Below are 27257 nucleotides of genomic sequence, written 5' to 3'. Positions count from 1 at the left end.
CTCAAGTAATTTTCTTTTCATTGGCGGTATTAGATTAGGAACCATATAACTTCTATTTGGATTTCAATCACATCCTTAGATGAGTTTAAAATATGCGAAGTGAGCGACATCAACGATACCAAAGAAAACGTGTCGCAAGGACCGAACAGAATGTCTTACCCAAACTTTATATATAATGTAGTACATATTGACAGACTGTGAATATAGGTCACAGGTCAATCCATACAATTATGAATTACATACTGTATTTACCTTTACTGCCTGTGATAATGGAACCAACCAAACAAATGAAGTTTATCTTTCATATAAAAGTGACTGCCACATCCAGTTCAGTTTTGATTAGTACTACCCATCCATAATATGTGATTACTATGGCTACCTCTGGCTTCATGTGACGTCCTCACTTCATTTTCTGTTCTCTCTTCAAAGTCTTCTTTGACATCATCAGCATGCTGGTCTCTGAAAAAATAAAATAAAACAAAACACAGACATTTCAATATTTTGTAATAGAAGCATCTTAAAAAACTGGTTCAGTGCTGCACCTCAGCAACTATCTTTCTTTTCTTTTTCCTAAGTAACTAATTTCATTCAATATCTTGCATTTGGATAACAATGTTTGCAGGGTGTACAAATATGGACCTGAGTGTGGGCAAGGATGGAACTCTGGGGTGCTGTTCCCTGCGGAAGTCCTTCTTTTTTTCCGTTTTTAAAAAATATGTTTTTATTGGTTTTTTTCTTTTTTATTTTTCTAAAATTTATTTTTGTTACAGATGTTTTTCTGTTTTCCCTTTGAAAACAAATGGTACCCCTAAACTGGTATAAATAATTTTTAGTTCCACTAAGCAATTAATGCCAATAACATCTAAAAGTCCATTTCTTCATGATCAATTTTCATTTGTTGTTCAGAAAATAAATATAAAGCTAAGAATGGCAGTAAGATAAATTATTCTGGGAAATGTGGCTATTGAATAATTCAACTTCATATTGAGACATATATTCATGAGGAATTTCACTTGTACTGTTTGGTGAGACAATTTAATGAAAGAAAATGCTTTGAACTTCCATAGCACTTAATCACTTCATCATATACCACTCAGCTCCGGGATCTGGGGTTGAGGCTGAGACTGGCTCAGGAGAGTCAAACTCAATTCTAGGAAGCTTTGCCTACTTAATCAGGTCAAATTCAGAGGCTGACGGTCCACCTCTTTCTGGCCAGGAATGATCGAATGCTAATCTAAACACGACAAGGATGCTCTAAAATGGAACAGACTTATTACAATCTTACTTCATAGCTTTACTCTTTGGTCAGGGACCAAAATGGCTTTGGACCAGGCACAAGTTAATTATATTTTCTTTTAAAGTTAAATTTCAGATATTTAACATTTTTCAACCTAATCTATTCTACTCTCAGAGGTCAAAATAAACTCCACTTTGCAATTTCCTGGGACTTTCCAGGTTACAGTGCTGACCTACACACCTTAGTGCTTTATAATACCCTGTACTCATAATGTTCTATTGTTTCATAGATGGGGTTACCTTTACAAATATACCCTAAGTAAATTTTAAGAAAAGGGCAAATACACTTGAAACCAAATATTCCAACATAATATAAAGGAGTTTTATAGTCTTCATTATAAAGGCACTAATTTATCCTCCATTTGGAAGAAAAATTTAACACAAGATGCTCACACAGTAAGCATGCAATAAATGTTCGCTTCTTACAAACAGTGTGTCCAGGGACACCTGAATTTTCATTGAAACCTGAGCTCCCTGGCTTAGTTCATACTAAAAACAATTGCTGAAGAATACTATTATGCAATAAAAATTTTTTTTTCCCCAAGAGAAATCAATTAAATGATTATGAAGGCTCTGACTCTACAGAAAGAAAGTTGGAGGTATGGTAAAAACAAATACAAGAAAATCATTGATAATTGGAGAAAGAACATTACTTGAGATTATAACAGATAACAGTCTTCTTTGTAAAAACAATGCTAAAATCAGTTCACTATGCTAAAATTAGTTTATGTGATCTTGTGAACTTGTTTTATATTGAATTGGAAATTTTATTCTTGGAGTCCACAAATCTGTCCCAGTATATCGCAGCCAATGAAAACTAGTTGTTTTTGGATGGCTGTATTAATATTTACTAGAAATAATCATATACCATAATATAACTTTAAATTGGAACTTATCAAAGAATATAAATACCCAATTAGTTATTAAAGATTTTCTAAAAGCTTTAATGGTGTGTTAAAAAAAGAAAAAAGACAAACTAAGACCAAAGGGTAAAAGAGTCTTAGAATTTTTTCTGTAGTTTTATGATCAGAATTGTCCACTGATAATTAAGTTACATTTTTGTGGTTTTAATAAAGCTTATTATTCCTTTAAAGTAACATTTATTTTAAAAAAGTGTAAGATTAAGTATGAGGAAAGTTCTTTTGTATTCTTATGCCCAAATACAATGCAGTGAGTTATTTTATGAAATGTAAGAAAAAGAAGAACTATTTTCTAGGAAGGAAGAGACTGAAAAGGAAAATCAGGTCTTTGATCCAAAAAGTTTCTTCATGCCTGGATCTGCAATAATCTATCCCCAAAGAAAAGCAAAATGAAGGCTATAGGCTCTTATATTTACATTGCTTCATTACTGAAGCATGTTCTATCTTTACTTTCCCTACTTTAACTCATGATATTTCATTAAATTGAGCCCATATAAATGCAGGAATATATAAACATGGATATTTATTTTTACCAAACACAATTAAAATAAAGGACTCTGTAAAAAACATATACTAAACGGTTTCTTCCAGTTAATATATTAATTCTGCTAATTCCTTAAAATTAAAATTGGTTTAAGCACCTTGAGGTTCTACTTGATGTTTCCTTAGCTGGAGCTGGAAGGGGGTGAATCTGAGCCGTCTATCAGAACAGGCAACATGAAATACATGGGTGAACAGAACCAATGAAGTGAAGAGAATCCCAATCAAGTACATCCAGAAATGTGGAGGCAGCCGATAAGAAAAGTTAACACTTCTAACATACTATGAACCCCAAACTAGCTGAGATTTTACATTGACAATATTTCATGACCATCACTGGAAGAAGGTTCTATTACATCCACTGAAACTTAGAGAGGCTAATCCCAAATTACAGAGCAAGTACAGTACCAGGTCTCAGCGACACCTGAGAATAATTAGATTCATTGATTATTTGGTTTTCATGCCCTTGTGTTTTTCCAGAATACAGTACACATCCTTGTTATATGAAGTTAAAGAAAATGTGCCTTTTGTGCTATAATCTTATTTTCAAATTGTCTTTTGATAAGGTCAGAAATTAAGAATTTGACTCATTAACCTTCTTTTACTTTAAATAAAAAATTCCTCAACTGGGCAACCAGTATTCCTCTCTCCTATAAGGTTAGGAATGTCATTGCCCATTCTGTTTGAACAGGTACTGTGATGGATTTCTTTCTCTATGCAAAAATGAAATCCTTGATCTAGAATTTCAACTTCCCAGGCAAAAGTTTTCCTGGCAGCACAGTCTTCCAATGACAGACAAAGTAGGTTCATATCAGAATGTCAGACTCTGGGGTAATTTATAATACATGCTGGAACACAGTATTAGATATGCTTCTTGAGAGATTTTAAAAAATGACAACCAAGAATATGACAACCAAGAATATTTTAAGCTGTATTTTAATATTAAAATTTTGCTCTACAAAAACCCTGACCTTCTCTTGATCAACATTTTTCATTACCAACAATTTCATTTCGGAAGAGAATAGAAGCTGATAGGCACAGGGGAAGTGAATTATAACACGGAAAATCCAGCCAAGAGTGGTTATTCGTATGGCCTTTGGACGTGAACAGACCTGGTTCAAATTTCAGCTCTGCTACTCACTAGTTTGGTCTGACCTTCAGCAAGTTACTTAACTTCCCTAGTTCACCATCTATAAAACAAGGACAATAAATCCTTTACCTCACAGGCATTTTGAGGACTCAATAAAATAATGTCTAGAAAGTGCTTAGCACACCGTCAGACATATAAGCAGGAGCATGTAACTGGCAGCTATTATTATTTTAAAACTATATTTTAGGATAAAATTATCTACTAACAACTGTTTTCTGTAAGTAACCTATTTTCCTCAAGTTTTAAAACAGCGTTTAGAGTAATGTTAAGGAGCCAGACTGCAGTCAGACTGCCTGGGTTATAATCCAGGTCTGCGACTTACTAGTTGTGTCACCTGCGAACAGAGAGCTACAGGGATGTAACAACACCTACCACATGTAAGGCGTTCTGAGGACTAAATGACCTAATGCAGCCAAAAGCACCTGGAAAAGGACCTGAAAAACAAGGATTTTTCTCGGGATTTTAGAATTTCCAAGAACCATATTTCAACTTCTTTTTTTTTTTTTGCTCGAATTGAAATATAATCATAGCTAAAATCTTACTCAAGAGACTCTCTAGGCTGTTAATTAAGATAGTGGAATCCACTCAAATGGAAAAATGTAGTCTTCATGAGTCAGCACTCTGTTTTTCTCTGTAATTATGTGTCAGGCTTTAGATGTCTTACTATCTTACTCTAATGATGCTTTGTGGTAAATATTAGCCAAACAAACATTAGCAGAGTAAATACATAGTAACAGGATGGCATCTCAATGCAAACAACTGTATTTCCTCAAGTTTATTTATTTTCCTTTTAAAAGCAATCCTTAGCCAATTATGTTTCAATCTGTTCCAGTTTGTTAAAAAGAATACTTGAACAATATGACACAATCAATAATTTTGCTTCAATTTAGAGATTGAAGCCACTGCCTCTAAATCCAACATGAGCTGGGTTTGTCTCATAGCTTAAAATAAAACCCCACCTTTCTCTTTCCAGAATAGTTCACTCTAGTCACATCGGGGCTTTGCTAGAATGGTAAAGTGCCTGTAGTCCTGGTAACAAGTGGGGACACAGAGAATGTAGAGAGAGCTGTAAAACATTGAGGGTTTTCTGTTTTGAACGTTAAAAGAATGTCCCTTTGCATGTCTCTAGCCTTCCCCCCTTACTTTCTGGGCTGAGGTCACTCACAGGTGAAAATTCAGAGAATAAGAATCTCAGGCAATGAGAATCATATCTCAGAGGAATTATTAAAAAAAAAAAAAAAAAGCACTTGAACTGTCCCTAAAAGGCCTTGTATACATGAAGAAGGAAGGGACCGTGCTTGAACAGCTTCAAGACAAGGAGGTCATCATCTTAAAAGGGAACCAGAAAAGATGGAAAAACCAGAGGAATTAAAACTTTGTTGTCTATGGGTGATAGCTGAATAAAGAGTCTTTTGTTGTTTTTTTTAAAATATTTTTTCTTTATTGATTTGAGAGAGAGAGGAAGGGAGAGGAAGAGAGAGAAAAACATCAATGAGAGAGATAATCGATTGGCTGCCTCCTGCATGCCCCCCACTGGGGGTTGGGCCCACAACCTGGGCATGCGCCCCGACCGGGAATTGAACCAGCGACCTCCTGGTGCATGGGTGGACTCTCAACCAGCGAGCCACACCGGCCGGGCTGAATAAAGAGTTTTTAAAATTAAATTGTTTTTGAGATGATACATTAGCAACAGTTTAAATAGTGTTTTCATAAAACATGGCCCAGGAGAGGTAAACACAGTTTACTGTTTACTTAATGACTATAAAGAAATCATTTTGATTAATAAGCCTATCATATTATAATTTATCATAAGGAACATATGTTACCAAAGAAAAGGAATATAATGAGAAAATATGGTAGATATTACCAAGATGCCAAGGAAAAAAACTGCAGAAAAACTAGTCTAACAATTAATTTCATCCATTCCCACAAAATGAAAAGCCCTAACCAATAAAGTGAGGTTTGGGAAATTAAGATTGGGTATCATAAGAAGAGTGAGACTGCATTACTTTTGTGTTGTTGTAGAAAAGAGAAGTCAGTGTTTTTCTACTATACGGAAGTCTCCCGAGGCAGGAATTAGTGCTACTCCAGGAGCTAAAACAAGAACCTGTGACAACACTGTTCCAGCAGCGGCACAGGCACGCAATGGTAACAGTCATCTCTTCCTTTCACTCTGAATGGTTGCCTTGGTGTCACAGCGGCTGGCATCAGAACTGAGTGTTTTAACTAAAACTGAGCTTCTCTCTGGTGTACACAAATAACTGCACAGATCTGACTGAGATTCCCAAGAGCTGGAATATTTTAAAACTTCCACAGCTCCCAACCCGTATCTGGCAGCCCAACGTCAAAGAGGGGGGAGAGCTTCAGACCAGGCAGGGAACCTACCCACTGACAGGGCTTTCTCCAATCAGCAATATCAAGCCCTCAGGCTCAGAAAATCTTAGGAGGCAGAACAGTTGTTGAAGATAATTAACTTTTGAAATCTTTTAGAACGTTGGCCTCTAAATTAATTTTATCCTACTTGATGTTCTAGTTTTTGAAAAATAAATAGATCTGTACATGTCCATAGTTTTATGTCAGCTTGTTTTCCCATCTGTTTACTCGAGCCCGCCTCAGGGGTATAGGGGTATAGACTGGCTCTTGGGTATGAGCGGCCAGTCTGATTCATCCTAAAACTATAAATCAGATTGATAGCTGCAATTTCTGCAACTGCTTTATGTATTTCTCAGAGTGGAAACACAGGTCCTACAAGTTGAAAGACCGTGGTAAAGCCCTACAATGAAATGAGTAGGCTGGATGTTTCAGTGCATTTAAGTTAGCAATGGGCATTTACATGCCTTGCAAGGTAATACAAGCATTTAGCAGGTATTTTTTAAATGCTTTATTGTATTCCTATGGTTAAAACATTAAGGGATTTTTAATAGAGCTAGCACCTAATATAGAAAGAAATTAACAGCTACAGAATGGATTTCACAAGAATGAGACTATGGGATAGATGAAATGTTCTCAAAGGTAACACACTGTGAATTGTTACTCCAGAGAAGGGCCTTTATATTCAATGATTCTCAAAGGCTGGTTTATAGATTACTCACATCCATCACCTGTGGGTGCTTTTACAAAATGAACTAGGGCCTGGCTGGTGTGGTTCAGTGGGTTTGGGCTGAGCATTGTCCCATGGACCGAGAGGTCCTGGTTTGCTTCCAGGTCAGGGCAGGTGCCCGGGTTGCAGGATCGATCCCAGTGGGGGGCATGCAGGAGGCAGCCAGTTGATGTTTCTCTCTGACATTGATGTTTCTATCTCTCTCCCTTCCCCCCTCTCTAAAAATATCAATGAAAACATATTTTTAAAAAATAAAAATAAAATGAACTAGGGTGCAGCACCTTACATTTCCTGAATCAGGGTCTCTGGAGACGGTACCATGAGAGCTGCCTTTTAACAAGCATCTGATGATTCTGATGCAAAACAAATTGAGCCCATACGTGTCATTAAGACATATAGAGGACTATACACATTCTTTCACTCAGCTGCAGACACGTAGAGACTGAAGGTACCAGTCCCCAGGAAAAGCCCCTCCACTGGTTGGCAGCGCCAGGACCAACCACCTTGCCGCCAGGTCACACAGACCACCTCTGTGAGGGCAGACGTGAGCTCTCCAAGGGAGGAAAACACCTTCCCACCGAAAGCGCCCGGCACAGCACCGACCCTCCTCCCACGTCTGATGAGCGACTGTGCCCTCACATTCCCATCTCAACACGCACTGGGAATTCACTCCTAACCTGACCACCCATTTGAAAGTCACTGCGGGGCCCTGGCCGGTTTGGCTCAGTGGTTAGAGTGTCGGCCTGTGGTCCAGAGAGACCCGAGATCGGTTCCCGCTAAGGGCATGTACCTCAGTTGCAGTTTGTCCCCAGCCCTGGTTGGGTCATGCGGGTGGCAACCACTCGATGTGTCCCTTTCACGCCAATGCCCCCCCCCCCACTCTACCTGAACAAAAAACTGGAAAAAATGTCCTCGGGTGAGGATAAAAAAATAAAAATAAAAGCAAACAATAAAAAAAGTCACTGCAGGAAGAGAGCCAACCATCCAGCCCACCTACCAAAGGCCTCAGGGTGCAGCCATCTTAATGTGGAGCAGTATACCCCAGGATGCCCTGAGCTTGGACGCTGATCCCTGTCACCCTCCCAGGAGGCGTGATGGTCACAGGAAGGCAGCCCCATCCTTTTCCTCGGCTACATGCAAGTTGTCATTGCTCTGGTACCATTTTCTGCGTAGCCCGGGAGTTAACAACAGTTTGGGAAGCTCTAATTTACCAGAGTGTAGGTGCGTATTTGGGGGAATTGTTACATCATTTAATAATTACTCCTTAGATATCTAGTCTGGAGATCTTACAAAGTTGAGAAAGTAGGCAGTTTTTCTGGAAACAAAAGCAGGTGACAGAGCAGTGGCTGTGTAACTGATGTGTGCCCTCTGACGGCCGGTGGGTGACTCCAGGCTGCCCCGCCCCTGACTGTGCCTGGCGGTGTGCTGGGGCTGGGAGGGCCTCAGCTGTCGTGGGTGGAGCTACTCATCACAGAGCAGGGCTCGGAAGAAACCGTCACACAAGACCACCAACAGCGCCAGGTGTGAGACAGGACAGCATGTGACGAGGAGCCTGAGCTACAGTGTGGAGCAGCAGGTAGGCGTCCCTGAGGAAAAGGGTCAACCTGAGGTCTGCACGAGGGGAGGCGAGCTCGGAGGTGGTTCCAGGCAGAGAGAAAAGATGTCTGAGGACCAGGGTGGCTGAAGCATTACGTTTAAAAACGAGCCCGGCAGAGATGAAGGTGGAGAGTCGGGCAGGGGCCAGGTAATACGGGGCTTGAAGGGCCACATTCAGAATGAGGGTCTAAACGCTAAGAGTAATGCAAAGCCAGTGGACGTTTTAAGCAGGGAGATACACTCCCAGGTGAATTTTTTAAATGCAGACTCGCAGGCTCCAGTCTGGAAGAATCTGGGGGGCCAAGCTTCCAACTCTGAACTTTTGACCCCCTGGGAATCTGACGTGAAGCCACGTCTGGGAACTGCTGCTGCGGAACAGTTGTCCACGCGTCTATCCTGAGCAGGTGGCCCTTAAAATAATGCTCTGGGATGAAAGGACATTCACCTTCCTCACACTGTTGATTCATCCATCATGTCAGCTCCCGGATAAGAAGCCCAGCATACTGCTCCTTCTGGTGACTGTCTGGCAGTTGGCACAGGTGACTGGAATGGCACAGCCTGCACCGTCAGTGTCCCGCCCACGTCCCTGGCTGCTTATCCCACCTGAGCGCACAGCTGCGACTTCCACCTGCTCACCTGTTCGCCCTCCTCCAGGATGAACCTGGGTTCTGGCTGTTCTGCCCGCTGTGCAGCAGGACAGATGTGCTGGGGATTAACGTGTCCTTCCTTCCCCGCAGCCTCCCCCGTGACTGAAGGGAACTGCTGTTTAAATAGCGCAGCTCCCTCACCCGCATGTGGGAAAACTAAGCCGTGTGTTGTACACAGACTCCCGGCGTCCCCAGCAGGACTGCGCTCCAGATGTCCGCGGCGCTAACCAGTATGACAGTGACGCCTGGACCGCTGTCGCCTCCCTGCTCTGCCTCACTCCCCACTGATGTCTCTCCCTCACCTCCAAGTAAACAACCTGTCATGAAGTCTTTGCTTCAGGGTTGGCTTCTGGCTGTGTCCGAGCGCATTAAAAATAAAACAAAACACTAGAATCTGGCGAACAAATTTTAGCAAGTTGCTCAGAATCATGCAAAGAAAGAATATTATATCCTGAGTGGGTGATTACATCCATGTGAGCAACGCTTATGGGAAAGCAGACAGAAAGTAATCTGATATTACGAGCATCATGTTGTTTGAGGTTTTCTATTAAAGTTTAACCTAGAAACGGACCAACCTTTCTTTTGCTGCTTGGGAATAAAAGAAATACTGTGAAACAAAGGCAACATTATACAAACTAACAGTTATTGAGGACTTATTACTTATTAGTCACTGTCCTCAGAGCTTTGGATAGCTCCCTATCTTAAGTCCAAGTTAAAGAAATCAGGAATCAACAAATGTATTTACTTTGAAAATGAAAAAATAGGAATTATAGTGAAGAAATTTAAAATATAAAAGAGTAAATAAAATTTTTTATTTTGAAAAATGTTTTTTTGAGTACACATTGTGAAATATTTAGGTTGGAATCCACGATGTCCGTAATAATTTATTTAAAATACTTCAGTGTAAAAAAATAAAGTGAGAAGAACACCATCTTGGTAAAAAGCATTTACCTTAAAAATTTAGGGGTCATGTGGATGGTCTCCCTCATGTTCCCTCTGACTACATGTAACTAATTTAATCTCTCAGGTTACATCTAGGCACACACACACTAAATAGGTCAATAAATAAAGAAAATAAAAATAGTAAGTCCGAAAAGATGAAGATGAGAAGAAATCTGAACAACGCTTTTAAAATCACGAATAATGTGACTCTCATTTACCAAATGTTGGCACCCCAAAATAAAGGCACCTCACTCAAAGAGATGTAATACAAATAAATGTAGGTATTCATTCACACAGAAGTAATGGCGGGTCAGAATTTACTGACTCAGATGGTGTGGGCTAAAAATATATGTAATGTAAAAAATATTCAGATCTGACAGGTATTGTGGATTACTAGAGAAAACCTGAGCTTGTCTCCTTAATCATGGGTGATGACATGAAGAACTATGACCATACCCTCACAGAAGAGAGATCACTAGAATGATTAGATCCACCGTAAAAATCACTCCTTTCTTACACAGACTTCGGGTTAGAAAGAACTCTAAGAAATCACCCAACGTGACCTCTTCTTTCTGCTCTGAGATTCTGGCCCCGGTACCTGGCCCAGAGCCCAGACCGTTATTGAAGTGCCTGCAGGTTGGCCCTGTGGAGAACCCTGCTGATGTTTTAAGCACTATATTGGCGTTTGAAAAATCTAAAACTCTGGGTATTCATACACTGACCTTGTAAGTCAATGAACTCTGTACTTGTAATTATTGCTATGTGATTTAGTACTTTTATTTGTCCTAGGGTACATTTCTTCAAGAGCTATCTCCTCATTTTAAGGTGTGGGGTTGAGTAAAAATGCCTTCATGTTATATTAGTCACAGCTTGGAGGATAAAAACATCATCACTGTTGTTAATACGTAAAGCAGTTACAGCTCTCCCTCCCCATGCACAGGACAAAACTGCTTCTCTAGAAGGATGCTGATAACTTGAAATGCCATTGCTCCAATAACACTGCTGTGAATCCAGCACCAAGTGCAACGATTCAAATATCCACAGTCATCCATCAGGGTGAAAGTAATAAAATATTAAAGTAAACAAAGGACTATGTTGCCTTAGGTTTTAAAATACTCCATAAAAGAAACCCTCCAAACTGAAGCATTAAGGAGCACCTTCCTAATAATCTGCTGTTTCTTTTAGTAATGTCCTCAGTCAATATAAGGGCACAGAGCACTTACGATATATCACACAAAACTTAGTTCTTTACTTAATAGAACCCAGAGGCTTAAACATCCCAACCCAACTCCATAAATAAAATCAAAACTAAATGACTGAGCTTATAGTGCAATTAACATTTTAAGTTACATGAAATGATGTATAAGTACTTGGCATACATATAATGAGCATTAAAAAAGAAATAATATCCCTTCTTCACAAAAAGTTTGCCATCTTTGTAATAAAAAACAGTTCTGTATAAATACTGACCAATTCATTCAACAACAAGTTCAACTAAAAGAAGTTAAGAAATCCTGCCTGACTTAGGTGTGCTTGTATAAACTCTCCCTAATTAAAAAAAAAAAAAGTTCAAGTGCTAATCCCCAACATCACTGCACATTAAATCAGGTGTATTTTCAATAACGAACAAGAAAATATTACCATAGAGCATAAAACATCTAAGACAGAAAAACTCTTTCTACCAGAGTACTTCTAAACAACACTAGCATCATCACTTAAATTACCTGATTTCAGGAGATGAGGAGATTTCATTTGTGTCTGTCCTTTTACTTCTTGGAAATGATGGACTAGCCGGAGGCATCTCCCCACTTAAGCGGTCTGGGAAAATGCGGTCTTTATTTAAATTGATTTCTGAATAGGGACAGTTGGCAGCACTAAATATGAAAAGAAAAAGAACACTCCCATTAGAAAACACTTCTACCAGCTGAAATGGCAGAATATAAAATTCCAAAACTTAACTGAGAAAGTGACATATATTTACATATATGTATATGTATTATTAAACAGTATGAAATGTTTATCTTTAAAACACAGCTTTGTTTGTTTGGGGGGTGGGAAGGATGAAGAAGGTAAAGGGGGTCAAAGACATGGTGACAAAAGGAGACCAGACTTGGGGTGATGAGCGCACAGTGCAGTATACAGATGATGGATTCAAGAATTATACACGTGAAACTTATATAATGTTATCAACCAATGTTATCCCAACACATTTAATTTTAAAAACACATTCTAAGTATATTTTGATAGAAAGAACGTCTTTGCACTAGATTTTTAGAAGCAATCTGATGCACTCTTTGGAACTGAGCAATGGTCACCATAGGATTCCCTCTGTACAGTCCAAGGGCAAGGCCTGTCCATATTCCTGGGAACAATCAGCCCCAAGACAGAATACTTAAGACACCCAGGAGGGTTGGTGACAGAGGTGGGACAGAGAAGATTCACGGACAGATGGATGGAGGGGATCTGCTTTCTACAGTGATCCTCCAGGCCCAGGGCCATCACACGATGTTCAACTTCCTTTGTAACAGCTGCTGCCCTCAAAAGGAAGGAGTTTCCTCCGCACTGCTGTCTCCGGGTCTGGAAATACGCTTGATAGCCTAGAAAATACACATCCATCTCTAGCTGATCCTGTCCCTAATACGAAAAGGAAGCAGAGGTCAACCTGGACAATGTCCCATCTAGCTCACTTCCATCAGTGAGCGCTGGCTGGTCTCTCAGATCCCACTTGGGGGTCATTCCTGCTATCCAAGCAAAGGAAATACAGGTCGCTAATTGCTAACTGGACATTAAGTCAGTACACTTCTGGGCTTGGGCCTCAGCTTTCTAGGCTCCAGAACAACTGGACCCTCTGTATCTCAATCCACGATCAACCCCTCCAACTGACCGCTTAGCTTGCCCCTCTGTTTTTAGAAAGCCTCCTTAAATCTGAAAATGGTCTGTGCCTTAAGTAAATTATATTATTGTCCTATATATTCTTCTCCTCAGTTTAGGTGATAGTGGGAATGCTGATAATCACCCCGGGAAATTTTTTAAGCATGTCTACCCTCCACCAAGAGAATTTGATACATTCTCCCGAGAGAAAAAGGGAAGAGTCTGAAAATGCTACCAAGTGATTCTGATAATAGCCTATAAAATTTATCACATCTATCTTATAAGCAAAAACACAATCTTCGTATTCTTTAACTACATGCTACTCTATACTGGTATCTATGCAAAAGAAGTAAAGAACATACGATCGTGTGCTGACATAAATGTATACGATGTTAACCCAACAGTAACACGAACAGTAACTGGTATTTATGGAGCACTTACTATGCACCAAGCACTGTGCTAAGTCACCCGAAGTACTTTACTTAACCTGCACAACAGCCTGCAACGGGGTTTAAGACAGGTAATTTCAGTCTTTAACTATATTTCACTCATTTGTTTAACAACTACTGTTTTTGTAAGTATTTATTATATGCTAATTACCCTTCTAGGAATTGAAAAGACAGTGGAAAATAAAAAGACAAGATCTCTGCTCTCAAGGGGTCAATGTTCTAGAGTGAGACGGTTAATACACAATCACACAAATAAATAAATTAGACAACTTCGCATAGTGACAAATGCCACAGAGCGGAACACAGGAGAGAACTGGGCTGTGACGCGTGGTGCGGAGCCCCGAAGCAGCCTGGACAGTGCCCTCCAGGTCAGGAAGGGGACCACATCTTCCAGGAAGTGGGAAGAGAGGGGGAACCTAGGGAAGGAAGGCTTGGCATGTGTGAGGGAAGCAAGAACCGCCAGGCGAGAGCGAAGGGAGAGGGGAGGGGACACAGCAGACGCAGGCAGGGACAGCATTATGTAGGGCCTGATGTGCTACAGCCTCGAGTTCCTATTTTCAGCGTGGGGTTGAGTTGAAGTCACTGGAGGGCCTTCAAATAAGGAAATACAGTGTTTGAGTTACAATTTAAAGCAACTCAGGAGGCTTTGTGGAGAGATGTCAAGGGGACAGGACTGAAGCAAGAGGCGTTACAGAAGAGTAAGGACAGGACGATGACGACGTGGGTGGCTGAAATGGAGGGAAGAGGGCAGTCATGGTGTCTTTTTGCATCCCTCCCAGGGACCTGACAGGGACAGGCTCTGGGGAATGACATGAAGGAAGGATGTAAGAATGGCCTTTAGGTTTCTGGCTTGAAGAACTCAGAGGTAATAGGAATGCCATCCCCTTGCCCCCCCCCCCCCCGCCCCTTGAGACGAGAATGAATAAAAGGACATCCGTCTGGGGACAGCAGGATTGTGGAGCGCGTACAGGATATCCAAGGAGAGGTGCTGCCCCAGTAGCACAGCAGTGAAGCAGCTCAGTTAAATGAACACACTGTCTTATTCATCTTACGCAGGCTGGGAAGGCTCTCTCTCATTTAGCAATGATGTGAAAGAAAATACATCTCCAACCAGGATGTCTCCTTTGAAGAAGAACCCTTCACATGCTTCCTGGGATCATTCATGGAGTACTTGTACCATCGGGATTCACAGACATCAGTGGCAAAACCCAGTCTGCCTCACTAGAGCAGACGAGGACTCGCTGCAAGGGCTCATCAGGCAGTTCAAGAGGGAGCCTGGACATCGGCCTGGGTGGGGGTGGGGAGCCCCCGGCACTGGCTCTCCTAGGGGAGAGGGCGCCCCACAATACTTGATTTCAGGCAAAATACAAACATCCTAGGGTTGCCTCATAATAAACTATTTGAAACTAAATTCATCATCTTCAATAAACTCCCCCTGCCAAAACAAAGGATAAACAATACCATTAGCTCCTCCTGCTGCTCTTGATTCTGTTTCTGACGAAGGAAATGCATTAAAACCAAGCCTCAGAACAGATCACAGTCATTTTAGACTCTATTCTATTCGTTCTTCCTCATAGTGTGCATTTCTATGGCAAATCTGTCTACTTGCATTTTGTGACAGCAGGAAAAAAACCCAAATACAATTTTTTGGTTCTTTTGACGGTACGCCGCTCTCTCTCTCGAACACTGTGACTATCATACATATTACTCACCATTAAACACTTGGCTTTACGATTACTGAAAAACTGTCTGCAATTTTTTATCAGATATGAAGAAAGTGAAGAAAATGAGAGTCCTGTTCCTAACCCCGCCCACCACTCCCACACTGAGCAGACTCGCTGGGTTCTTGGAAGGGCTGGGTCCCCAGCTGCACACCACAGTGAACAGTTACAACTTAGAAGGTTTATAAGCTCCACGAGGACCTCCCCTCTTCTATTTGTTAGATAAGAAAAGGAAGACTCTGTCTCTTAGACCACATGTCAGTGTGGACAACCTAGAGGCAAGACTGCAGACTAGAAGACTGGGTGCCTTGCTGCCCCCATCTGAGGAATTTCAAACTCCCAACCTGAAGAAGGGACGACTGATGTACCAGGGAGCCCACCCTCTCTTCTGAACCCCGAGAAAAGTCAAATGGGTTTCCACACCTCCCATGGCAGAGAGGGAAGCCCACTTGTTGCTGAAGTGGGAGGGGTAAGAAAAGGGGGTGCCCTCAAGGCAAATGAAGGGTACTCAAGGGCAGGAAGTGTACAGAGGGCTCAGGAACCTGCTTTATCCACTACTCAGTAACAAGCAAGACAAATTCTGAGACTCTGCTTTCTCATCTGTACAATGAGAATATAACAATAATGACCATGCATTGAATGCAAGACAGGGCTAAGTGTTTTACTTGTGTTGCCTCCTTTAATGTTCACGACGCTGGGAGGTTGTTCCTATTCTATTGCTCATTTTATAGATGTAGAAACAGAGGCTTTAAAAAGGGAACTTGGTCACTGTCTCTCACTTAGTTCTTGCTCGAGTTACACTGTGAACGCCGGCTGTCCCCTAACCATTCACCACACAGCATCAGTTAATAGCAACCTGCAATATCGACGAACTTTCTTACCCTTAACCCATGACAATTAAATCCATCTTTTAGTACCGTCTCCTAGCAAGATGCCGCTGTTACACAGCTAGTGCGTACAGAGCTAATATTTAACCTCTCTGTTCGATTTGCTCATTTTTAAATTTACAATACTCCTACAGTTTTAAAAGTTAGAAACTTTATAAATTCACTGGTGCTGATCAAACTTCTGTAGGAAGAGTAGGTACTCACTAGGCTGCTATAATTTATAGTTTCTCGTACTAAGTTTCTAGTGATGAAACGGTAAGTCATGTGTGTCTCATCACACACGTGTGTATTTAGTCATGGATACTCACCTGTACACAGATACACAGAACTCTTTACTGTTGCACAGATCCTCAGATTGCATATATTCATAAGATTCCAAAGCTCTCTACTGTAAGCACTTTATCAGCGTGTACCCTCTTCCACTAGCAAATAATTGTAAAATTATTTACCTAAACAATGAGGCAACATTTCAGTTTCCTACGCGCTCACATAATCATTTCACACTCTGTCCTGACAAAAACCTATGAGACACGGGAAGCAGACTTGAACTTCAGTACCACGCGAGCCTGGCTGAGCCCTGGTCCTGCCACTGTTTGGTCTGGGACACAGGCGTAACCATTCTCAGCCTGTTTCCTCACCTGTGAAACGGGGATTAGAGGCCTGCCTGCTTCACAGAGTTGCTAGGGGGATTAAATGAGATAACATATGTAAAAACTAAAATAGCACCTAGAACATAGGAAATCATCAATAATTCTTACCTACTGTTATTATTTAAAAAGGAGAAGAATAACAACCCTTTCATGTAAGCATCCGCGAATATAAAGAGCAGCATTAAAAACTCCACAATACATCTTGTTTACGAAGCTCTCTGCCGTCCTCAGGAAAAGTGGATGCTTCTCTCGGAGAGCTACTCCGTGCATGCGTTAGGAACAGGGCCTCCCCCACCTGCAGCCACACCTAATCCAGCACAAGGCAGGCTCAGTGCTTGATGGATGGGTGTTGGATTAATATAATGTTTATAGTTTGCAGGTGTGCATCCAGAGTTACTAATTTTAAAACTTTCCATGGATTTTGGTAAATATCTTTTAGAGGTTGTAGGAAATACTGTTTTTCTTTTCTTGTTTAATTTCTCCAAGATCAAATCCTACATGGGAAAGACTTACTTCAGAAGACAGTAGCTATGAAGAATATGTGCCTTTATTTAATTTTAGTTCTCCTTTAAATTCCCTCCATTCTTTGACCTCTCAGTAGAACAAATAAATGAATCAGCAAAGAAAAACACCAGGACGCAAGCAGCATGAAAACTCCCTTCCTGGAGAGACAGAATCAGGCAATCTGGCTACTGAGTGTGCCTAGAGACGAGAACCCATATCCATATCCGACTCACTTATGGATCGTTTAGATTTCAGCATTTAAAAACACCACATTCTCACATTCCATCGTTGAGATATATGTTCTATTTCAAACACTTCTTAGATCAAATCCCACTATTTTATTTTTCAGAGAAGCTCATAACAAATGCTAGTCAAAACACAGGCCTTTGCTTACATGTTTCATAGAACTGATTATTCTTGCTAGAGGAGAAACTTTCCTTGTTATCTAAGCAAAGAACGCATGTTGTGATTTATATACTTTGTCAGTAAATTAATCCAAAGAGAATTCTCTCATTATATCCTCTTAAACACAGCATTCTCAGCAAGGACGAAAGTGAGTGCCAGTGAGATGAGCCTCTCGAAGCCTATCCACGAGGCAGCAGCTACTCCCCAAGCCGGCTAATGAAATGGAAAACAGGCTGTGCCTGTTAAAGATTCATGTCCTACCAGACAAAGGGCTCTGAGTGTTGTCCGCAGGAGCTCAGAGGCGGGGAGACCTAGAGGAGCAGTTGAAGGGCTGGGAACAGGGCAGACAGGCCTGGGCAGGAGCTGGCTGCCCACTCGTTTCTGAACAGCAGCCTCCGCCCCGAGGCTCTGGTCAGATGTGCGTACAGAGCCATGAGTGATGCCCTAAACCCAGCTTCTTCAACAATGCATGAATTCTAAGCCATAAGGTCTACTTCTTCTCTCATTCCAAAAAAAATGAGTAATGTTCTATTATGGTTCCAATCATACCAAAATATTGCTCTATCACATTTCTCCTCAAAAGACTTCCATGACTGTCCCCATCACTGTTCCCTGCTTTCAGCAAATACAATACTGCATCTCTGATGAAATGCTCCGAAGATAATCAGTGAAGCTTTGTGAAGGGGGTGTGGCCAGCAGGGGGACCCTCAGAGGTCCTAGGTGAGCTCAGGGAAGAAGGAGTGGCCAGGCCCTGGTGCAGGGGAGGGTGTGAAACTGCCACCAGGGACCTCGCAGTGACAGGAGAACTCTAGGCTCGGGCCAAAAGCACTTCTAAGAGACTATGGACAGTCTATAAGGTGCATTTTTTTTCCCATTAAGACCAAAAGAATACTTTTTTAAAACTTTCAACTGCAGCCCAACAACATAATGTCAATATTCACTTTTTGTTTAAAGTATTTATCCATTTTTAAAATGTCTTATCTTTCATAAGTATGTGTCAAACTTTCAATATTCAGTTACTATTTTGTGTCTATATTTCAATTAAATTTCAATTATGCACAGCCCCTATGTAGTTCCATTAGTCGGTGGGATTCTGAAGGTGGGTCTGGGACTAATTCATGAGCACTGCCTGACAGGTGGAGCACAGACCCTTCGGGCAGACTGGCTACTGCCCAGCTCCCTCCTCCGCCCGCTGTTAAGTCGGCATCAGGACACCTCCAAGTGCCACAGTGGCCTCTCCAGAAATTCAGAGTAAACACATAACAGTTCTATATTATAGGGTCGTTTGAAGGTCATCCAATATATGTAATACAATTAGTAAAATATCTCTGAGTAAATTAATGCTTAATAAGTGTTATTAGAGGGGGAAGAAAACTGCTGCTCAAAATATTTACTGAAAAGAATTTATAAATATCTAATGAAAATTCGGCATGCTAGTGAGTTCTTTCTGGCATTTAGACTTACATAATGTCTGAAAATAATCCAGTCTTCTTTACTTGGCAATACTAAATAACTTCTAAGGTGCAGTATTTTTAGCTCAGTGTAAATTAATCATATAACTTTTGGACTGCAATCACACAAACAACAAACAGAATTTTTAAATGGATATTTGCAAATGGAATCATCATTCTTTCCATGCTCAGATTTTTTGCTCTAGAATGCACTGAACTTCATAAAAAATAACTCAGGAGGAGTGTTGCAATAGGAAGATAAGCAGGACTGTACAGAGGTCACAGAGATGAAAGGAAGAGAAAACTATATAAAGATGAAAATAATCACACCAATTTTACAATCCCTACGAACTCTCAGAGAAACAGGGGGTGCAATCTTTAGATATTTTAAAGACCTGGATTCACAACCTGCAGAATCTAGATAAACAAGGAATTGTTTTTCTTACTGGGCAATCCAATTAGCATGCAGTTAGAGCAGTTGTACTGACAGGTTATTTAATACACTCTTCAAGAGATAATACTTTCGTTCTTTAAAAAACCCACTTAAATCACAGCAATGTCTCAGTATTTCAGTAAAAATTTTTAAAAATCTGAAAAGGTCCCAAATTGCCTATATAACACATCAAATTTCAAATATATCAATTTGGTTTGTTTTTTAAGTTAGTTAGTGGTAAGAGAAAAATATTGAAAAACACTTTTTTGAGCAACACATTCTCATATTTGACCATATTTATGCTTTTTTGTGATCTTTGCTACTACAACAATATTACCTCTTTGGATTCAAATCACTGTCACCCAATCATATAATATTCTACCAAACAAATCTCCCCAACAGGACATGCCCTCTTCTCATTATTAATGGTTAACCTAAAATAACTGTTTCAGAAGCTAAGTGTCTATACTAGTCATGTTGCCAAGAAAAACCAAATAGCTAGAGTAAATCTATTTTAAACTGTGAATATGTTTTCTCCTGGGAAGATTTAACTACAGATATACTCTTCATTGCTACAGGATCACCATGGTAACCACATTTCCTATGGATCTGAATTTAAAATTAGTTCACTTCTATTCAGTATACATGAAAACCATTTCCTTGTACATATGCGACACCCTCTATCTGACCAGGTGAGCCGCAGCACCACATACCTGTGAGGGCCCAGGTGTCTTGCTCTCTTAAAATGACCAATCCCTTTACATCCCAGGGTTGAGCATCCACCTTGTTCTGAAGATTCCATTAATTCTAAGGGGCCTATGTCAAAGCATAAATAAATAAATAAATAAATAGCCACAGTTAACCAAAAGGTTGTAGAGTCAAATTAGAATGGGGGTGGGGGGAGGAATTCCTGAAAATCCAATTTTGAATCAATACACATAAACAAAAACAAGAGACATATCCTATAAAATTATAAATATCTTAAAAGTCTATACTTCTAAAGGTGCTCCTGGATGATTCTGTTCACATTATGTGTCTTTCTTCAATAGTGAAATAGTCAACTGTCGTCTAAGACCCTTTCAAAAGGTCACAAATTCCAGAGATGTCTAATCTGATTTAATGAGCAGATTCTAAACAAATTTCTCAAGTAAATAACATAATTAATATGTGAACCTCATACTGTTAAAACTTCAAACACCCTGGAGACAGAACAGTTAGACCGATTCAAGCCGCCCGCCCTCCGCATTTCATACCCTCACCTTGCTAACGTGTGCCCTCCTAGATGCTGTTCTAAGCATCTGATACATGCATCAAGTTTGGTGTGTGTGTTATTTTGCCACATAAAAAGGACAACATAAATGTGTAGTATTCTGAAACATTCTTCTTTGGTCTTTGAGTTGAAGACCATGTCTCAGAAATCTTTGGATCTCAACAGTAACGGTGTTGATAACTGCTGCACAGTATCTGTGGCACGAGCGCACCACAATTTATTTCACCAATATCTGTCTCCAAGTTTTGTTATATTAAACATACTGTCGCCCTGGCCGGTTGGGCTCAGCGGTTAGAGCACTGGCCTGTGGTACAGAAAGACCTGGGTTCGGTTCCCGCTAAGGGCACGCACCTCAGTTGCCCTGGTTGGGTCGTATGGGTGGCGACCACTCGATGTGTCCCTTTCACGTCAATGTTTCTCTCTCTCTCTCCCTCCCACTCTATCTGAACAAAATATCATAAAGTGTCCTCTGGTGAGGATTAAAAATGAATAAATAAATAAATAAACAAACAAACAAACAAACATACTGTAGCCAATACCATGTCTTAAAAAACTAAATAAAAAAAAAACTGAAATGTTTACTGAGGTCATTGTAGATTCGCATGCAGTCATTAAGGACAAAGGGAGGTCCTTTAAAAAACATGTTTTTATTGATTTTAGAGAAAAAGCAAGACAGAGGGGAGATAGAGAGAGACACACATTGATTGGTTGTCTCCCATACACATCTATCTGGGAATTGAACCCGTAACCTGAGCATGTGCCCTGACCCAGAATCGAGCGGCAACCGTTTGGTATATGGGACAATGCTCAACCAACGAAGCCACCCGGCCAGGGCTAGAGGAAGAAACCTTTTACACTTTTGTCCAGTTTCTCCCAATGAGAACATTTTGTAAAACTATAGTATAAACTCACTATTAGGATACTGACAATGATACATTAAATTTTGGTAGTCTGGCAAATTGTCTTCCAAAAATTCAATACTAATTTTAAAAGGTGATGACTACCTCTAAATAAAATTAAAAGAATGTGTATACCCACTTTACTTTTTCAGACACTAAATTTTTTCTTTTATTTTGCTAACAAGTAATTTAAAATGTAGTCAGAGGGGAAAAGGATTACATAGAGAAGACAGGACAGTAGGGAAGAGAAAGGTAAGGGAAAAGAAAATATTAAGCATTACACAAGAAAACGAAAACATTTTTTGTTACTGCTGTGTCTCTTACTCAAAGGAGGCTGAAGAGGATGCCCGGTTTTTGAGCACCAGCCCACGGGGTGGATGTCGGGAGAATCTGCATCTATCCAGTAATCGTAGCAACTATCCCAGCCATCAAAGTGAACCTGGTACAGAAACAGAAACGAAGCAATTCAGGTCTCAAAATTCCTACAAGTTCTGCCCATTGTAACCACATTCATTCTCTTCCGACTCATATATAGATTTAATGCCAAATAAATTTTTCAATTATTTAAAATACTTCATCCACACTATGAGAAAGACATACCTCTGACCTATCTTCAAATTATCTACCCATCAATAAATGTCTTGCCAAAGAAACTTTTTGGGCAATGATGCTACAGATATGTTATATATATATATCTCCCGATGAGCAACTTGAGTATTTAATATCTTCATAGAAACAACACCAAACACCCCCAAATATTACTGTAGTAATGCATAAATCAAGAATGAGAGGAGGACCTTCTGTATAAATGTCAAGTCTCCTAGAATTATGTCAAAAAAAGATTTTAAAAAATTCAATGCCGTATTAAATATACTCAGTTTACAAAATATCCCCCCACATTGAATGCATTTTTAGATATTTTTTCTCATGAACAATTACAATATCTCTCAGAGAGGTTTTACAGAGTTCAGTGCTATCACCTTTATTGGCCACCAGGTAAAAGCGCAGGTGGTCTTTCAGACACGATCACAAAGAACCAGCTACATATCTACTGAGTATTACATATTTTTTACCTTTTAGGGTGAAAGTATATACTGACAGGCTATGTACAGGGTGTGGCAGAATAGGTTCACAGCTGTGAGTGCGTGAAACAGTTTATTCTAGTGTTATTATTTATTAGCTATTATATTATTTTCCATACAAACACTGTAAACCTACTTTTGCCCCACCCTGTATATTTTACTTTTAAATCAAGTTTGCCATCTAGGTTTCCTTCTTCAAGTCCATGAATCTCTCACTCCTTACAAGACAATAGATGTCAGAAGGATAAAAAATTCAAACATTAAAAACCAAACGATAAATATTCTAGAAGAATGCATGAGTGAATGTATCGGTAATCGTAGCGTGGAACAGTCTTCATAACCAAGACTCCACACTCAAAAGCCATAAAAGAAAAGAGTGATAAATTTGACTACATTAAAATGTAAAACTTCAGAGTGGCAACATTGCAAGTGAGATGAAAGACCTAGAAACACAAGAACGCCTTTGTTACACATACAAAGCTCTCTGTTCCTTAGTTTGTAAAAACATCACATATCAACACAAAAAGACAGAAACTCAACAGAAGGATGGAAAATAATATACAAATGGTTTATAAACAAAAAAATAAATATAAATGATAAGGAGACATATAAAAAGGTAATCAAATTCACTTATAACTAAAAAACTACAAAGTAAAATCATAAGATGCCATTCTTCTCTTTTCAACCTGCCAAAAATGTTCAGTTCTGGTGATTACTACAGCTGATGAGTATGAAATTAAATGGCTGTTCTGATAAGTGTATTAATTGGTGATCTATTTCAGGAAAGTTATTTGGCAATAACAATCAACGCTTATAAAATACATCATCTTTGACTTGAGGATCTCAGTAACTCAATTCATTGTTTGTGGTGTAAAACAACCAGAGTACTCACCATCAGGGGACTGGCTACATAAATTATGGTATAATTAATGATAGAACAGAACACCTTCGACTTGTTAAAGTACATATATATACGGGCTCAAAATAACATCCTTTGAAAATAATCCACTTTCTCATGCTTAGCAATCAATTAACCCTAGAATCAAAACCCACAGACTACATTTTATTACAAAAGTTAACGTGTATTCCTAAAACCAGATAATTAAAAAGAAAAACTTAATCATTTATAATCCTCCCACCCTAAGAGAAGCCATCATTTTGATATGTTTGTTTCCATGATTGCTTGTACACATATTCTTTAAAAAAAAAAAATTTGCAGACATCATACACAAAAACTTAAATTTTTCACTTGCCAATATGAAATAGTCTTTTAAAATATTTAACATCATACAGTTATACAGTAACTTTTTTTTTTTACCATATCCTACTGTGGTTGTTGCCAATGTTACATACTATAAGGAGCACTGCTGTATTCTCCTTGGAGTTTTTTTTATCCTCACTCGAGGATATTTTTTCATTTTTTGTTCAGGTAGAGTGGGAGGGAGAGAGAGGAAGAGAGAGAGAGAGAGAAACATCGATGTGAAAGAGACACATCGAGTGGCTGCCAACCACACGACCCAACCAGGGCCGGGGACAAACTACAACCGAGGTACGTGCCCTTAGCGGGAACTGAACCTGGGTCTCTCTGGACAGCAGGCCGATGCTCTAACCACTGAGCAAAACTGGCCAGGGCGCTCCTTGGAGATTTTATCTTTGCATACTCCCTCTGGTTAGTCACTTAACATCAATTCCCAGGACCAAAATTCTTGAATTAAAAGGTGAACAATATGCTAAAACTTTTGATACCTATCCCCAAACTGTTCTTCACAAAGGCTGAAACACTTCATATTTTTTATCAGCTGTGTACTTTTTCTCCAATTCTGACTAATTTGATTTATAAAAATAAGATTTTGCTTAAATCTACATTTCCTTGGTAACTGGTCTAGATTTAAAAAACAAATACTTCTAGTCCTAAAATACTCTGATTGCTTTATGACTTACATTATTACCAAAGACAAGTAACAAGAAAATATACCTGAAAAAGGTTAACAAAGATCTTCCATTATTTATAAAATAATCTAATGTTAAGTAATTATATAATGTTAAAAGTAATGAGTTAAATATTAAAATGTCTATTTTATAGAAATACCACATTTGTACAGGTTTTTCATGTTATTTTGTGATTTATTTTCTCGTACATTATCTCACTAAAGACAGTTACGATGTGATTATTATTTTTGAAAAAGCATAAACTTGGACTTCTACAGTTTAGGACTGTGACCTAGTTCTGCCACTGCCCATAATTAATACGGAATTCATTTACAGTCTTTCTGAGACTCAGCCTCATCAACAAAATAATGATAATAACATAAATCTCCCACATGGTTATCACCACAAATGTTACCCTGTAAAACACCATATAAATCTAACATCTGGCTGTGATTATAACTATTGTTATACTTAACAGAAATTCTAAACGGTCCCACGAAGCAAGCAGAACACACATTGTTCTGGTTTGCAAGCAAATTTACTGCTGAAACCAGAAACAGAGACAAGGGGTCTGACGACTCCCCCGGAGCTGCCGCTACACTTCACTTCAACACCCTCAGACGTGACAAACGAACCATCTTCCCGGACGTCTGCTTCCTTCAGGAGAGGTACTTGGCTTTTATGAGCCCAACTCTAACCAAACACTGATTTTATTCGGAAAATCATTTCTCTTTACTTGTCCTGTATTAAAAGGCAAGATATCCTCTGAACGGTCTACATCTAACATACCCCATCAAATAATATTAACCTTCAATTAAAAAAAAAAAAATAGAGCATACTACTGGAGAGTGAGTTATTCTACTTAGTGGAAACATCTCTAGCATCCACATAAGAAGTCTTCTCTTAATTACGACTGACTTTTACTGCTGTGAGAGTGTGTTTGGAGACAGTAGATGTGGCATATTAAAAGTCAGTCATAATTAAAGAAAAAACTTACATAGATTAAAGAAAAAAAAAACTGGACAAATACTGACTTCTGAAGAGGCACAGCATCTTCCTGTGGTTTTACTTATTTAATTACAGGACTTCACAAATTAAAGATCGGCTGAAGGTTTCAGCTAAGACGTCTTGCGACAGAAGGCAAAGCCAAAGCACAGCGGAAAGCGCTTACTTTTATTCGGTGATCGTCTGTGTCTGCAACTGTTGCCACTCTGATGAACACGGGGTTTCTCTTGTCTATGACCTCCAGCTTCATCTTTTTCTGGAATCCATGTGGAGGTTTCTGCCGTAACAGAAAATTTTACACAGTGAAATTAAGAGGAAGAGAAGGTGAGGGTCTACTCTATGTCACAAAAATAGAAGAAAAAAAAAAAAGAATTAAAAAAGATGAGCCATTCAGAAAACCAGTCTCTCAAGCTCTCAACTTCTGAGCGTGGCTTTGGCCCTCACTGTCCTTTATCAAACACACAATGCCACATCACATGGCCAAACCCTTAGGCAACAGAAACAGCCTGGCCGCCTGGCCTATGGGAGCAAATAGAAAGCAAAAGATCTTAAGATGAAATTCAAAATCTTGTGGCTACTTGACTAGCCACAGGAAAGAGAAAATTTGTTTCTTATTCGTTGGAGGTACCTTGGCAAAAATCAACAAGCATGAAAACTATTTTTAAAAAGAGAGAACATTAAAATGGCAGAATTAAAACAAAAATTAAAGGTAGTAATGAAAGCAAAAAGCAAAAGACAGCTCTGAAAGAAGAAAATTAGCAGTCAAACCATGCAAGACAGAATCACTCTAGTAAGAACAGGAATGAGAATGAGGACCTATACCTCACTACTCAGTGGAAAACTATAAACCTCTGAAAAAGCTAAGGCAACAAAAGGTAATTATTTGGTATGCTAGGCAAGTATCTTAACTTCACATAATAAAAGAGTGTTTCTCCGAAAATTAAGTGTAAAAATAATGTACAGGATACAAAATAATCAATACGGCAGCTAGAAGCCAAACTAGAGCAATCTTGGTTTTCTCTCTGATATCAACGTGACATTAGACATGCAGACTGATCCTGATGTAAGTTTATGCAGTTCAAAGCAAAGTGCAATGCAGTTCTTTGTACTGGTCTAAGCTCAAGTTAGAGAGATAGATAAAAATTCATAAATATGGCGTAAGTCTAAACATGCTGCACTTTCAAATTCTGAATTCTTTATCAGATGGAATCACACACATTTTTTGATATGGCTTTTTCATGTAATATAGGTTTTTCTTTAAAATTTATGATGTTCTTTTTTTTATATATTTGGGTTCATACCTACTAATTAAATCTATCATTGAAAGTTCTAGCAAATTATACACCAAAGGATCATTTAAAGTATTGTTTATAGTAGACTAATCATGTCACAGTAAAAAAAAAAAAAAAAATTATATTGAATATATCTTTCTTTTCCTTTAAATTCATGGAAAGTAAAAATTATAAAGCAAGTTGTCTGAGATGGAAAAAATTTAAAAATATATTTCATT

General features: G+C 39.3%; 1 protein-coding gene across 7 annotated transcripts in view; it reads right to left on the bottom strand.

Annotated features, from left to right (window-relative positions):
• L3MBTL3 (L3MBTL histone methyl-lysine binding protein 3) overlaps positions 1-27257 on the bottom strand; it is a 109204-nt gene that overhangs the window by 17128 nt on the left and 64819 nt on the right. For all 7 annotated transcript variants that reach the window (XM_036248674.1, XM_036248671.1, XM_036248673.1 and 4 more), the window contains 5 exons: positions 25914-26024; positions 22056-22170; positions 20276-20378; positions 11916-12065; positions 380-459 (listed from right to left, as the gene is read on the bottom strand). In XM_036248674.1, the coding sequence (XP_036104567.1) occupies positions 380-459; positions 11916-12065; positions 20276-20378; positions 22056-22170; positions 25914-26024 (559 nt within the window). The remainder of the gene's footprint in view (positions 1-379; positions 460-11915; positions 12066-20275; positions 20379-22055; positions 22171-25913; positions 26025-27257) is intronic.

This window comes from Molossus molossus, unplaced genomic scaffold, assembly GCF_014108415.1.
Source record: "Molossus molossus isolate mMolMol1 unplaced genomic scaffold, mMolMol1.p scaffold_m16_p_8, whole genome shotgun sequence".
NCBI lineage: Eukaryota > Metazoa > Chordata > Mammalia > Chiroptera > Molossidae > Molossus > Molossus molossus.
This window is presented reverse-complemented; position numbering and strand designations above follow the sequence as displayed.